Raw genomic sequence first — 16,521 nt, forward strand, 5'->3', positions numbered from 1 at the left:
CTCAGCCTTCAGCTGCAAACGAATCACCTGGAAGGTTTATTCAATTCCAGATCTCTGGGCCCTGCCTCCAGAGCTTTGGATTCTGTAGGTAGAAGAGGGCTAGAACTTTTGCATTTCTTTCTTTTTTTTTTTTTTTTTTTTTTTTCCACCTTTTCTTGAGCCGCTCCCACAGCCTGTGGAGGTTCCCAGGTTAGGGCTCCAGTAGGAGCTACAGCTGCCGGCCTACACCACGCCACTGAAACGCAGTGACCTACACCACAGCTCACGGCAACACTGGATCCTTAACCCACTGAGCAAGGCCAGGGATCGAACCCACAACCTCATGGTTCCTAGTCAGATTCATTAACCACTGAGCCATGACGGGAACTCCAACTTTTGCATTTCTAACAAATTCCCAGGCGATGTTGCTGGGCTACACTTTGGGAACCACTATAAATGTAAATACTTGCAAATACTCAAGGTACCCTGATAACTGACTTTTTTTCCCTTCACTGTTTTTATGGTGGTAGACTACATATAACATAAAATTTCCCATCTTAACCATTTTTAGGTACAGTTCAGTAGTGCTTAGTTCAGTAGCGCTAAGTATATATTTACAGAACTTTTTCATCTTATGAAACTAAAACGCTAAACCTATCAAAACAAGCAACTCCCCTCCGTTCTCTGCTCTGCCCACGTCCTGGCAACAACCACTCTCCTTTGTGTCTCTGTGACCTGGACCACTTTAAGTGGCATCCTGGATCATCCTTTTAAGTCTAGAAGCCTAAAGTAAAGCCATTACCCCAGCCAATTTAACATCATCTCCCTCAAATCAAAGCTGTCACGTGACACGTGAGCGACCTCTATATATGCATCCTCAGGGTAATAACCTGATTTTCAAAAAAACCGAGTCTCCTTACTTTGGAGTGACAATCGAAATAGGATCTTAAGTTGCCTCCCGGTCCCATAAAAGGTCGCTCTGCAGGCAGTTGGGCTCTTTCCCCCTTCCTCTGGCCCTTGGCTGACCTGCCTGTCTCGCCCCGGCAGAGCTCTCTCAACGAGAAGAGGAAGGTCCTGGCTGGCCAGCACGAGGACGCCCGGGAGCTCAAGGAGAACCTGGATCGAAGGGAGCGCGTGGTGTTGGACATCCTGGCCAATTACCTCTCTGAGGAGCAGCTCCAGGACTACCAGCACTTTGTGAAGATGAAGTCCACCCTCCTCATCGAGCAGCGGAAGCTGGACGACAAGATCAAGCTGGGCCAGGAGCAGGTCAAGTGTCTGCTGGAGAGTCTTCCCTCGGATTTTGTTCCCAAGGCGGGGGCCCTGGCACTGCCCCCAGACCTCGCCGGCGACGTGACCGCTCTGGCGGGATGTGCTGTCAGCGGTCTCTTCCCAGCAGTGACCTCTCCACTTTAACCTCTTTGCCGGAACCCAAACCAACACGTCACCCTGTCTCTCTCCACACTGTGTAACCTGAAAAATGTCTCAGTCCAAGCCACCCTTTACACTGGATGGGTTATTTGGGGGGTGGGGGTGGGGGCGGTTTCTGGACAAAAGGAAAAAATTCTCTCCAGGAAAAAGCCTGTCCTTTCCTTCTCGCCTTCATGATTGATCTTCTGAGAGCCTGAATGCTGCTGAGAACTCACCCCCTTTCTATTGTTATTTCGTAGGAGGAAGAAATCAGGGCAACCATGAGACCTGGCTGGAGGGTGATTGATGGTTTAGTTGTTCACAGGCTGAGGCAACGTGGGTCAGTGTGTGTCCCCCTCAGGAATCTAGGCACAGTGGCCCTCCTTGCTTGCGGATGACAGGTACTGGTTCTTATTCCTGAAGGGCCTGCGGCATAAAGCCTTACAGAGAAACACACACGGAGGGGAAAACTGTCAAACCTTGAACACTGTTATTTATATTTTTAACAATGAAAAAAGATCATTGTCAGTGTGCTAACCATTTATTTGCTCCTCCCTCTTGTGTTGGATGTAGACAAGGTTACGTTTGAGCTGTTTTGTGAGACCCTAAATGAAATGAAGAATTCCAAAGACAGTCACATTACGTGTGGGGACTTTTTTTTCCGTAAATACAGACTGAGTAGCCCTTGTGTTCAGCCGAGTGTGGGGGAGGCCCTGCTGCCACCGCTGCCCGACTCACCGCCTTCCTCCTGCAACAACCGCCTTCCCAGGAAGAAGGCGTCATGCACCGTGGTTACCACGTCATTTCGAGGGGTTCCTGTCACTATCACGGGGGTGGAGAGAAAGCTGAATTTTATTCACAAGGACAACTCTCCAACCTCTTGACAAGGGGAGGAGGCCAGGACCCAAGTCCATTTGAAACGGAACTCATGTGTCCTACTGTATGAGATTTGACCTGACACTGGCTTCTGCAGTGAGATACATTATCAGGCTGTTTTATGGATGCTTTTCAAAGTTTCTTTTCCCAAACTGTCAAACTTAACCACACTTTTATTAAAGACTCCCTCCTTAATATCTGCAGAATGATTTTGCACAATTATACTTCAGTAAGAACACCTTAGAGGGTAGTCAGGCACATGCTTTAAGTCTATTAAAATAGACCAGAAGGGTGTTTCTGTTGTGGCACAGTGGAAACAAATCCGACTAGTATCCCTGAGAATGTGGGTTCGATCCCCGGCCTTGCTCAGTGGGTTAAGGATCCAGTTTTGCTGTGAGTTTTGGTGTAGATTGCAGACGAGTCTTGGATCCTGCATTCCTATGGCTGTGGTGTAGGCGGGTAGCTACAGCTCCAGTTGGACCCCTAGCCTGGAACTTCCATATGCTACAGGTGTGGCCCTAAAAAGCAAAAATGATGAACAGAAGATGGGAGGAGGTGATGGGCCAGTGACCAGGCTATGTTGTCAGTGGCCAGGGAGGGCAACAGCCTGGTACTTGGAGCAAGTGGCACAGCCGAGGCTGTGCTTTAGTTCTGATGTTCTCACGTGGGTTTAATCCTTGGCTGGTGGCCACCTGTGCTGATGTGGGCTCCACGTACTATAGCAGCCAGCCTTAGAGAAGCAGGAGAGGATACCAATGCCCTTTTTCCTTGGTATATTTTAATGAATGAAATTTTTCTAGATAAGAACGTCAAAAGTGTAGTTTTGGTCCCAATACAGATGTGTCTGGATGAATTTAAAACCAGTAGGCCCCCCCAGAAATTTATGAGCCATCAACAAAATGCATTGCTTCCTTCTCTGGAAGTTTTACACTGTCTGACTGCAGCTCAGGTTCCCAGGAATGGCTTCAAAAGCTTCTCTCTCACATCTAGAGGTTCCATCTCCCAGGGACTCAGTAGAACCAGTGATGGCATTCAGCAGCCACACGGCATGGTCATGGTCATTTTAAAGTCAAGAAAAAATAGTGTGCCTCGTTGACATTTCCTCAGACTTAGGCCCACACAGGAGCCTGAGATCAAGTCCAATCAGGAACTGACCACCTGACTTGCTGATACTTGCTGTGCCTTGGGGTCAGAGCAGGTGGAAGCTGGCCAGCTAATGTCTTCAGCACTTTTTTTTTTTTTTTTTTTTTTGTCTTTTTGCCATTTCTTGGGCTGCTCCCGCGGCATATGGAGGTTCCTAGGCTAGGGACTGAATTGGAGCTGTAGCCGCCGACCTACACCAGAGCCGCAGCAACGCAGGATCCGAGCCGTGTCTGCAACCTACACCACAGCTCACGGCACCGCCGCCGGATCCTTAACCCACTGAGTGAGACCAGGGATCGAACCCACAACCTCATGATTCCTAGTTGGATTCGTTAACCACTGAGCCATGATGGGAACTCCCTGTCTTCAGCAGTTCTTAGTGAAGTTCCTCAGGGGATTCCGGGGCGCCCAGTTCCCAGCACTCTTCAAAATTACCCTTAAGGATTTGACTGGGAACATTTTACACATGCAGTCTTTTTCAACCACTTTTCTAACCTCTGCGTGTCAGAGTAGTGAGCCCCGTGGTGGAGCAGCAGCTAATGCTTCAAGGCGCCACAAGCACCTGCAAGCTGGAACACTGAGGACAGTATCCTTTCGCTCCGTTGAAACACTGTCCTCTCATGTGAAACGAGTGAGGTACCATGTGTGATGCTGTCGAATCTTCAGGTGACGTGATATTTCTAACAGGACTTGACCTCTGGGTTCTGGGGAGTGGAAACCACTAACCTAATTTACATTATTCACTTTCACTAGAAAATAAGCCTGTTCTTTATCCCTTTCCTCTTTTGCATTCTTCCCCACGACTCAAAAAAGCTACAGTAGAAGCCACCTTTCCCCTCCAAACCATATCTTGAGCCAAAATCATGAGCCTAGCAACCATGGCCAAGTTGTTGGTCCCGATTTCAAACACCCATGACATCCTCAGGAATGTTCCTTCAGGCAGTAAGCATCCCCATGGTGGGATCATTTCAGAGATACCCCCTCCTGTGAGAAGTCAGGTGGGAGGGGAACGGCCTTCTGCTGATGCACCGGCAACCTCTTGAAGGTCTGAGAAAAGGTGATGCCCTCTGGCAGAACTGGGAGGCCTCCGGAGAAGTTCCTGGGCGTGTGGCTACATGTTGCCTGACTCAGCCTTTTCTCAGGCTGTTTTGCTTCTTGTGGCTGCTTAACCCCAAAGAATGCAGGGAGGATCCACTGTGAATGTGTCTTAAGTTTCTCCCCGAAGCATTGTCGAAACCAAACCTTTTTTTCCTTTGCTCCAGGGGATCATTTTAGGTTCTGTTTTGCACCATGATTTTCAGACTTGTGGCTTGGGTAAGTTTGGGTCAGCTCCCAAGAGTCTGTTGAAGTGAGGATGGAGGGCTTACATGAGGTATGTGGGGGCTTATAAAACAGAAACTAGCCCGGAACATTCAGTTTTCCTAGTACTCCGTCTGATCCAAAGTCACTTCTGAGTTTAAAAGTAGATCACAGTCATGCCTAGTATGAGTTCTACTTTTTTTTTTGGTCTTTTTAGGGCCGTACCCGAGGCATATGGAGGTTCCCAGGTTAGGGCTCCAGTAGGAGCTACAGCTGCCGGCCCACACCACAGCCACAGCAATGCAGGATCCAAGCCGTGTCTTCGACCTACACCACAGCTCACAGAAACACCGGATCCTCAACCCACTGAGTGAGGCTAGGGATCAAACCTGCAACCTCGTGGTTCCTAGTCAGATTTGTTAACCACTGAGCCACTACAGCAACTCCCGAGTTCTGCTTTTAAGTTTGCATTTTAATTAAGCATCTTTTTTTCCTGAGTACTTTGGGAAATGCTGGCTCTTTATTCTTACATGATTCCAAAATTTTCTCTTGAGGTTTCCGTGATATTATTGGCTTTATTCTGTTAAGTTGGAACTGTTTTCCCTTTCTTAGAACACAATGAGTTTTATTCACCTTACTGCTAGGAGCGAAAAAGGAAGAACCTCAGCCAGATACGATTTTTCCATCTCCCGAAAGAGGTAGCCGGATGAATGTGAAGGGGCTTTTCTACATAAAAGTAGATTCTTAGGGACAGAGTGTTCATTGCTGCCCTGCCGAAACTCTGGGATGAAGCATGGGGTAAAATGATAAAGGCCATTTTAGCATCAGAAAGGAACACAGTAACAGTGTTCTAGTTTATTCTCATTTCTTTTTGTGTTGTTTGTTCGTTGTTTGGTTTTTGGCCACGTTGACGCCATATGGAAGTTCCCAGACCAAGGATTGAATCCAAGTCCCATTGCAACTTCTGCCACAGCTGCAGCAACACTGCATCCTTAACCCACTGCACCACAGCAGGAACTCCAACTCTTACTTCCAAATAAAGCCTCACTTTTTTTTTTGGGGGGGGGGGGTCTTTTTTCCTTTTCTAGGGCTGCTTCCTGTAGCATATGGAGGTTCCCAGGCTAGGGGTCTAATCAGAACTGTAGCCACCAGCCTATGCCACAGCCATAGCAATGCAGGATCCAAGCCAAGACTGCAACCTACACCACAGCTCACGGCAACGCCAGATCCTTAACCCACTGAGCAAGGCCAGGGATCGAACCTGCAACCTCATGGTTCCCAGTCGGATTTGTTAACCACTGCGCCACGACGGGAACTCCAAAGCCTCACTTTTCTTAAGGGAGCTCATTCAGACATGAAATCATTTTGTCTCAAAGGGCAGTCAAGATGCCACCTACGTCAGAATCACGAGTGCTTGTGAAAGATGCCAGTTTCCTGGACACAACCAGCTAGGCTGGGAACTTGCATCTTAACAAGCTCCCCGATTTATCTGATGTGCTCTGACATCTGGGAGCCTCGTTTGTACAGTTTCTGTTGTTAGGATCACAACTGGACTAGCATGAATGTGTGTCATGGCAATCTCACGTTCAAAGCCCCATCACATTTACTCTCATTAAGCACATTATTATGAGTTAATATCATCCCCACGATTATATAATCCCAGAGGTTGTGTGGTTCCAGGTTCCCCCCACCCCCCACTCACTCTCTCCAAGATCTGTTTTAAATTTAAACACGCTAAGTCCTTATTCAGGCCCAAATGTGCTCATTATTTCTTCCCTAAAGGAATTGGCGTATCACACAGTGTCATCTGAAAGGCTGCCATGATGGCTGTGCTGACCTGAAATCTATGACTGGCCTTTTCAGTGGGGACCAGAAATTCCGATTTCTGTTGCTTCATCACATGTCTCATGCTACATATAACTTAGAATTTCTCTTGTCTTGGAATTGACAGTCTAGCTAGTGAAACAAAAATGTGTTCATTTCCTTTAAGAAGTGAAAGGAGCCACTGCCCGACTAAGAGCCTAAAATCAAACTTGGGCAAAAAAAAAAAAAAAAAAAAAAAAAAAGTGTGAATGAAGAAACTGGTTCCCTTATTCCTACTTCATTCCATAAATTCCTCTCAAATTTTCTATGAGTGGAAAAGCAGTTGCATTTCTTGCTGAAACATCAATATTGCTATTACTTTACATAATGGAAGTTTAATACAAGAAGTTATAAAATTCTTATTTTCTTTTTTTTTTATGGTCACACCCATGGTATAATGGAAGTTCACGGGTCAGGGATTGAATCTGAGCTGCAGCTTGGACCTACACTGCAACTGTGGCAATGCCAGATCCTTTAACCCACTGTGCCTCTCGGGGGGATAGAACCCGCAGCTCCACAGCAACCCAAGCCGCTGCAATCAGATTCTTAACCCATGGGAACTCCAGCAATTACTTAAATTCTGATAAACAAGCATCTAGAGAATATAAGGAGATTCTATGTGATACCTGCCGGCTGAGGAGTCCTGGAGGAAAGATAAGCTTGGAAAGGGCCCTCTCCCCACGGCTGGGGTCCAGAGCTCCTTGGGGAACTCAGCCCACCAATAACTGAGCAGGCTGCTGGTCTGCTCAGGCCAGAGCTTGCTCTGCAGTTCCCAGGGCAAGCAGGAAGCGACCTTTCGGAGTGCAAGCCGGGTAAGGTGAAGTCACTCCCACGGCACAGACTGGGGGTGGCAGTGGGGGGGCAGTGCTGGGAGGGGGTGGCGGCTCAGTGGAAAGCCTCTGAGTCACAGGTTATCCACATGGGGTCCGGGGGAGCGGGTGTTGGCAGTTTCTGAGGGGTGTGGATGCAAGCAGGAATCCTTCTGGTTCACAGAGTTGGGAGGAGGTTATCACCGGCTGAGGCCAGCCCGTGGTTGGGCCAGAACGTCCTCGGACGTCCTCACACCCACACCAAACAGCGATGCAATCCTCACCTTCCACCCTGCCCTCCAGCGCCCTCTACTGAGAAAGCCTAACATCACATGCATTGCGAAGGAGATGAACGCGGCTGTTCACAGCCACAGAGCATAGACCGAAGAAGGGTGAATGCGGAGCCAGGAGGCAATAAACTGATCACTGGCACAGATTTACTCGTCTAGATTTTTACTCAAGCATTAACTTCTGGTATCATATAGGATTTTTTAGCTGTTGCTTCTGTAAGATCTCTTTCTCTGATAGTAACAAAAAAAAACCTATCAAGTGGCCAATTTCTATCTCTTGAAGGAGAAACCATCAAAGGAAAGCAGTTTCTCGTATTTTCTTTAAATGTGCTTCATTACTCATATTCTTCAAAGCACCTGAAGCAGTGGTTTTAGAAGGAGACCTATTTAAGAGGATATGTAAGTTTAATACCCGTCCACCCCTGTCTCTGCCTAGCTCTGCCTCTGTGTACCTGTGTCTGTCTCCTGGCGTCTCCACAAGGTATGCCTTTCTATCCATTGTGTGTGTGTGTGTGTGTGTGTGTGTGTGTGTGTGTGTGTGTGTGTGTCCACCTCACTCTACAGTTTTCTTCATTTCCCAAAGGGTTCCATTTATATTTTGTCTTTCTTCGGGTGGCGGGGGAGAGGGGCTGTGACTTAGAAAGGATAAAGTGGGAATGAGTAAAGAGCTAGAAGGCAAGACAACCTTTGAGTAAAGTCAAGACTCTGCTTTTCAGGAGTTCCTGTCGTGGCTCAGTGGTTAACGAATCCGACTAGGAACCATGAGGTTGCAGGTTCGATCCCTGGCCTTGCTCAGTGGGTTAAGGATCTGGCGTTGCCGTGAGCTGTGGTGTAGGTGGCAGAAGTGGCTCTGATCCTGCATTGCTGTGGCTCTGGTGTAGGCTGGCAGCTACCACTCTGATTAGACCCCTAGCCTGGGAACCTGCATATGCTGTGGGAGCAGCCCAAGAAATGGTTAAAAAAAAAAAAAAAAGAATGTGCTTTTCTTTTCAATTTAGGGGAAAAATTCATCACATTCAAGCTCATTCAAAAAAAAGAGAGAAACAGGTAAAGGAAGACTTTGCAAATGTTGCGACATGTATAAGTAGACATGAGAGTGAATGAGAGCTAATTCTCTTCTCTGATTAGAAGAGAATATAGGCATCACTTGATTTTTCAGTAGCAGGAATTGAGTGGGTAAGAAGAACAACCAACAAAGACAATTCAAAAGCTCTGGATGAAGAACTTAAGAACACTAACCTTCTTCACAATTAAAAGAAAAAAAATGGAATACAGGTCCACCTGGTATGAAATGTTTGGAAGCAGATAGTCTGATAGCGCATCCAGGGCTACGGTGCTCAGCAGGTAGATGGGCAGCTTAGGCCATCAACAGGCATTTTCCAAGTTTATTCAAAAAGTTTCATAATGAGTTTAATAATAAACTCAGCTTAATAACACATCTTTAGATGGGTTTTGGTATTATTATTTAATACTGAGGCAACTTTCCCCAAGTCAAGGAATAATTACTTTACTCCATGTTTAAGCCTGAATAAACATATTTTTTTGCAATGAGAATGCAAATCCTTTTCATCCTCCATCCTTTCCTGATCTTTTCCACAAACCTTACCGAAGCCTTCTTGGTTTTGAACAATAAATATTGAAGGTGATATAACAGAGTTTAAGAAGAAATTGTAAGACCATCTTGCAAATGTGAGTTAAAAGCTACCTAAGGAATAATATGCTTATTCCTTAACAAGAAACTAAGGAAATAATTTCAAGATGTGGTTAAACTATCTCCCTCCACAGGTAGGAAGAAAGCAGCACATTTGGGAAGTAGAGCAGGAAATGTGCATGTTTACATTACTCTCAACTTTTTTTTTTTTTGCTTTTTAGGGCCACACCCGCAGCATATGGAGGTTCCCAGGCAAGGGGTCAAATCGGAGCTACAGCTGCCAGGCCAGCCACAGCCACAGCCACATGGGATCTGAGCCGCCTCTGTGACCTACACCACAGTTCACGGCAACACTGGATCCTCAACCTGCTGAGCGAGGCCAGGGATTGAATCCACATCCTCGTGGGTCCTAGTGGGATTCATTAACCGCTGAGCCACAAAGGGAACTCCCTTAAATGTTCTTAAATATTCTCATTGGCATGGCTAACTGAGAAGGGATTATCATAAGCCTGCTAACACAAATAGAACCACAGCTCTCTAGATTGAATTGATCAGAAATCAGGAGGAGGTAGCTAAGAAAAGGATTTATCTCCATAATGCATAAATATGGATGACACACAAATACAAATCTGCAATAGAAATAACCCAGTTTTAACATCTTGGCAAAAAAAAAAAAAAAAATTTAAAGAGACCTCCCAGACATAGAAAACATAGCTACCAAAGGGGAAAGGTGGGAGGAATAAATTGAATTTAAGAGTAACATATATACACTACTATGATAAAATAGATAAAACAGTAAGGTCCCACCATATAGCACAGAGAACTATACCCAATATTTTGTAACAACTTATATGGGAAAAGAATCTGAACTATGTATGCGCGCATACATATACATGTGTGTGTAACTGAATTGCTTTGCTGTACACTTGAAACGAACACAACATTGTAAATCAGCTATACTTCCATTAAAAAAAATTAAAAGTGACATTTCACAAAAGAAGATAAACAAATTGCCAATCAACACATGGAAAGGCAATGGACAGTTTTATGTGATCAGAGAAATACAAATTTAAACCACAATGAGGTTCCATAACCCACTCGCTGAAATGACTAAAATCAAGTGTTGGCGAGTACGTGGAACAAATGGAGTTTTTATGCACTCGGGTGAGCAAGGAAGCCACTTCAGAGAACTGCTCAGTAGTTCTTTACAAAACAAAGTATGTATTTACCCTATGATCTAGCACTTCCACTTTTAGGTTAGTTGCTCTAGAGAAATTAAAATATTATCTACACACACACACAGCTTGAATCACAACAGGCAACTGAAAACAACTCAAATCTCTATCAACAGGTAAGCAGATTAAATTACAGTACATCAATACAGTGAAATACTCTTAATGTCTTTGTTTTACTACACCTGAGGCATATGGACGTTCCTGGGCTAGGGGTCAAATTGGAGCTGCAGCTGCAGACCTACGCCACAGCCATAGCAATAGCAGATCCAAGCCACATCTGCAACCTACACCGCTGCTTGTGGCAATGCCAGATCCTTAACCCACTGAGCGAGGCCAGGGATCAAACCCGAATCCTCACAGACACTGTCACGTTCTTAATCAGTAATGAACTCAACTAGTATCCATGAGGACATGGATTCCATCCCAGGCCTTGCTCAGAGGGTTAAGGATGGGGCATTGGAATGAGCTGTGGTGTCATCACAGATAGGGCTCAGATCCCATGTTGCAGTGGCCATGGTGTAGGCTGGCAGCTGCAGCTCTGCTTTGACCCCTAGCCTGGGAACTTCCATATGTTGCAGGCACAGCACTAAAAATACAAAAAAAGGCAATATGGGAGGCTCCTGAAATCACCTCCTCCCACCAAATCTACAGCTACACATAGAACAATTCCCTCTGAAGAATATCCAGAAACTAGCCGAGCAATTCCTATACACTGGGTGAAAAAGACAAAGTCTCTTGTATGTAGTATGGAGTTGGGTCTTGTTTTATAAATTCATCCAGCTGCTCTATGTCTTGATTGGAGAATTTAGTCCAGTTACTTACATTTATTTAGTGACAGATGTGGACTTATTATTGCCATTTGATTTTCTGGCCGTTTTATAATTCAGTCCCTTTCTTCTTCTCTTGCTCTCTTCCTTGTGCTTTGATGATTTTTCCATAGCAGTGGGCTTAGATTCTTTTTAATCTTTTCTGGGTCTACTATAGGTTTTTTTACTTTGGGTACCATGAGCTTTACATAAAAACATCTTAGAATTCTAACAGTCTATTTTAAGGTGATAACTTAAATGCATTCTAAAGCTCTGCCAACATTTAACATTTTTTTGTTTTGTTTTGTTTTTTTTCTGATTCTTTTTTTTTAATTTATTTTTTCCACTGTACAGCATGGGAACCAAGTTACACAAACATGTATACATTTTTTTCCTTCCATTGTTCTGTTGCGATGTAAGTATCTAGACATAGTTCTCACATTTAATGTTTTTGATGTCACAGTTTACATCTTTTCATCTTTTTTATACACTAACAAATTACTGTAGTTATAGTTATTCTTACTACTTCTGTCTTTTAACCTTCATGGTAGACTTATGAATGATGAACCTACCACCATTACAGTATTTTATTATTCTGAATTTGGCTATTTATTTACCTTTATCAGAGAGATTTAGACTTGGATGTTTTCTTTTACTAATTAGCACCCTTTTGTTTCAGCTTAAAGAAGCCCCTTTAACATTTCTTATAAGACTAGTTTAGTGGACTATGCTGGCCCAGGGATTAAACCCATGCCACAGCAGCAAGCCACTGCAGTGACAATGCCAGATCCTTAACCGCTATGCCACAAGGGAGCTCTCAAGCTAGATATTTTTAGGGGCCATCTCTCAAATGGAGGTCTTAAAAGTTGGGGCACCAGATATGTATTCCAGACTCTTTACTCCTGAGGGAGGAGCTGGGAGTTACAACTTCCCTCCCAGTTGTTGTCAACTACACCCAGGGTGGGGTTTGGTGAGACTGCATCTCAACCTCTCCTACCTGTTTTATGTAGGCTTTGTCTTTTTCTGTAGACTGGCAGCTGCAGCTCCTATTCAACCCCTGTCCTGGGAACCTCCATTTGCTGCATGCGTGCCACCCCCCCCCCAAAAAAAGCTGATGCCACAGAAATAAAAAGGATCATAAAAGACTACAATGAGCAGTTATGTGCTAACAAATTGGACAACCTAGAAGAAATGAATGCCTGCCTAGAAACATATAGCCTATAAAGACTGGATCATGAAGAAATAGAAAATCTGAACAGAGCAATTACTAGTAAGGAGATTGAATCAGTAATCAAAAACCTCCCAACAAACAAAAATCCAGAACCAGATGGCTTCACAAATGCATTCTATGAAATATTTAAAGACTAATACAAATCTTTCTCAAATTCTTCCAAAAAATAGGAGGGAATACCTCCAAACTCATCTTAGGAAACCAGCATTATCCTGATCCCCAAACCAGACACGGACACTACAGTAAAAGAAAATTACAGTCGCTATCCCTCGTGAACATAGTTGCAAAAATCCTTAACCAAATATTAGTAAACTCAATCCAACAACACAGTAAAAGGAACATACACCATGATCAAGTGGAATTTATTCCAAGGAGGCAACATCCACAAATAAATGTGACACATCACCTTAACAAAATGTAGGCTAAAAATCATATAATCATCTCAACAGGTGCAGAAAAAGTATCTTACAAAATTCAACATCCATTCATGATAAAAACTCTCAACAAAATGGGTTGAGCGGGAACATATCTCAACATAATAAAGGCCATATATGACAAGCCCACAGCCAGCATTATACTCAATGGTGAAAAGCCAAAAGCTTTTCCTCTAATATCAGGAACAAGACAAGGATGTACACTCTCACCATGTTTATTCAAATAGTATCGGAAGCCCTAGCTACAGCAATCAGACCAGAAAAAGTAAAAATATACATCCAAATCAGAAAAAAAAGTAGAAGAGTCTCTGTTTGCAGAGATAATAGGATATCAGAGAAAAACTCTAAAGACTCCACCAAAATACTGTTAGAACAAAGAAAAAAATGTAGCAAAGGTGCAGGATACAAAATCAATATAGGAAAATAAGTTGCATTCCTATACACTAAAAATAAACTATTAGAGAAACCAGGCAAACGATTCCAACTACAACCGCTTCAAAACAATAAAATACTTAGGATAAATTCATAGAAATGAAATACCTGTACACTGAAAACTATAAGATACTGATGAAAGATACTGAAGATGATACAAAAAAAGACATTCCATGCTCATGGATTACAAAAATTAATATTAAATGTCCAGACACCCAAAACAATCTACAGATTCAGTGCAACTGCTATCAAAATTCCAATGGCATTTTTCCACAGACATAGAACAAACAATCCTAAAATTTGTATGGAATCACAAAAGACCCCAAATAGCCAAAATAATTTTGAGGAAGAATAATACAGCCAAGCTGGATGCATCATACTTCTTGATGTCAAGCTATGTTACAAAGCTATAGCAATCAAGACAGTATGCTATTGGCAAAAAAAAAACAGACACATAGATCAGTGGTACAGAATAGAGAGCCCAGAAATAAACCAAGACACTTAATGTCAATAATTCTTCAGCAAAGGAAACAAGAATATGAAATGGGGAAAAGATAGTCTCTTCAGCTTGTGGTGTTGGGAAAACTGGACAGCTTCATGTTAATCAGTGATACTAGAGCATAACCTCACACCAGGCAGAAAAATAAACTCAAAATGGCTTAAAGACTTAAACAAAAGACAAAACCATCAAACTCCTAGAAGAGAACACAGGCAAAACACTCTCTGACATAAACCATCCAAATGTTTTCTTAGGTCAGTCTCCCTAGGCAATAGAAATAAAAACAAAAATAAACCAGTGAAACCTAATCAAACTTACAAGCTTTTTCACAGCAAAGGAAACCATGAAAAAACTGAAAAGACAACCTACGGAATGGGAGAAAATAGTTGCAAGTGATGCAACCAATGAGAGTTTAATCTCCAAAATATACAGACAACTCATACCACCCAAACATACAAAGAACTCATACCAATCAAGAGAAAAAAGAAACAGCCCAACCAAAAAAGTCCGAAGTTCTAAATAGACATTTATCTAAAAAAGATATACGGATGGCCAACAGGCACATGAAAAAATGTTCAACATCACTATTAGAGAAACGCAAATCAGAACTACAACAAGGGGAGTTCCTGTCATGGCGCAGTGGTTAAAGAATCCAACTGGGAACCATGAGGTTGCGGGTTTGATCCCTGGACTTGTTCAGTGGGTTAAGGATCTGGCATTCTGTGGGCTGTGGTGTAGATCGCAGACATGGCTCAGATTCCTAGTTGCTGTGGCTCTGGCGTAGGCCGGTGGCTACAGCTCTGACCCCTAGCCTGGGAACCTCCATATGCCGCTGGAAGCAGCCCTAGAAAAGGAAAAAAAAAAAAAACCACAAAACTACACCAAGGTACCACCTCACAGCAGTCAGAATGGTTATCATTAGTAAGTCTACAAATAACAAATGCTGGAGAGGGTGTGGAGAAAAGGGAACCCTCTTACACTGTTTGTGGGGATGCAAATTTGTACAACCACAATGGAAAACAGTATGGAAGCTTCTCAGCAAACTCAATATAGAACTACCATATTATCCAGTTATCCCACTCCTGGGCATACATCCAGACAAAACTTTCACTGAAAAAGATACATTCGCTCCAATGTTTATTGCAGCACTATTCACAATAGCCAAGACATGGAACAACCTAAATTTAGTCCATTGACAGATGAATGGGTTACAAAGATGTGGTATACATACACAATGGAATACTACTCAGCCATAAAAAAGAACAAAATACTGCCATTTGCAGTAATATGGATGGAACTAGAGACTCTCAAATTAAGTGGAGTTAAGTCAGAAAGAGAAAGACAAATATCATATGACATCACCTATATGTGGAATCTAAAATATGGCAAGATGAACCTATCAACAGAACAGAAAGGGACTCACTAGCATGGTGAGCAGACTTATGTTGCCAAGGCGGAAGGAGTCAGGTAGACTGGTAGTTTGCGGTTAGTAGATGAAAACTATTACATTTAGATTGGATAAGCAGGAGTTCCCATCGTGGCTCAGTGGTTAGTGACCCTGACTAGCATCCATGAGGACATGTGTTTGATCCCTGGCTCAGTGGGTTAAGGATCAGGCGTTGCCATGAGTTATGGTATAGGTTACAGACACGGCTTGGATCCTGAGTTACTGTGGCTCTGGCAAAGGCTGGTGGCTTCAGTTCTGATTGACCCCCAGCTTGGGAACCTCCATATGCTGCAGGTGCGGGCCTAAAAGACAAAAAAGACAAAAATAAATAAATAGAATAGATAAGCAATGAGGTCCTGTTGTATAGCACAGGAACTATATATCAAATCACTTGTGATAGGAGTTCCCATTGTGGCTAAGTGGTTAACGAATCTGACTAGGAACCATGAGATAGTGAGTTCAATCCCTGGCCTTGCTCAGTGGGTTAAGGATCCGGCGTTGCCGTGAGCTGTGGTATAGGTTGCAGATGCAGCTCGGATCCCACCTTGCTGTGGCTCTGGTGTAGGCCGGCGGCTACAGCTCCAATTGGACCCCTAGCCTAGGAACCTCCATGTGCCACGGGAGCGGCCCTAGAAAAGGCAAAAAGACCAAAAAAAAAAAAAAAAAAAATCACTTGTGATGGAACATGATAGAAGATAATGAGTAAAAGAATGTATTTATATGTATGACTGGGTCACTTTGCTGTAGAGCAGAACTAGAACATGGTAAATCAACTATAATAAACATTTTTTAAAAAATAAGTAGGAGTTCCCATCGTGGCTCAGTGAAAGCGAATCTGACTAGCCTCCATGAGGACACAGGTTCAATCCCTGCCCTTGCTCAGTGGGTCAGGGACCCGGCATTGTCATGAGCTGTGGGTCACAGACACGGCTCAGACCTGCTGTGGCTGTGGCACAGGCTGGCAGCTGTAGCTCCGATTCGACCCCTAGCCTGGGAACCTCCGTATGCTACATGTGTGGCACTAAAAAGACCAAAACAGCAAAAAAAAAAAAGTAAAAATGAAGATACAATAATAATTGAGCTAAGATTTGAACTGCTGTCCCAAAAATGGAGCTTG

At 43.7% G+C, this 16,521-nt stretch overlaps 1 protein-coding gene across 9 annotated transcripts in view; it reads left to right on the forward strand.

Moving 5' to 3' along the window:
• Nucleotides 1-2,468, forward strand: part of SHROOM3 (shroom family member 3) — a 349,594-nt gene extending 347,126 nt beyond the window's left edge. For all 9 annotated transcript variants that reach the window (XM_084972580.1, XM_003482418.5, XM_084972581.1 and 6 more), the window contains one exon: nt 1,027-2,468. In XM_084972580.1, the coding sequence (XP_084828706.1) occupies nt 1,027-1,395 (369 nt within the window). In that variant the 3' untranslated portion in view covers nt 1,396-2,468. The remainder of the gene's footprint in view (nt 1-1,026) is intronic.
• Nucleotides 2,469-16,521: the final 14,053 nt, after the last annotated feature.

This window comes from Sus scrofa, chromosome 8 (genome assembly GCF_054392235.1).
Source record: "Sus scrofa isolate SSC_HxYL_T2T_F1_AM1 chromosome 8, Sscrofa_HxYL_maternal_Yorkshire_Landrace_v2.0, whole genome shotgun sequence".
Lineage (NCBI taxonomy): Eukaryota > Metazoa > Chordata > Mammalia > Artiodactyla > Suidae > Sus > Sus scrofa.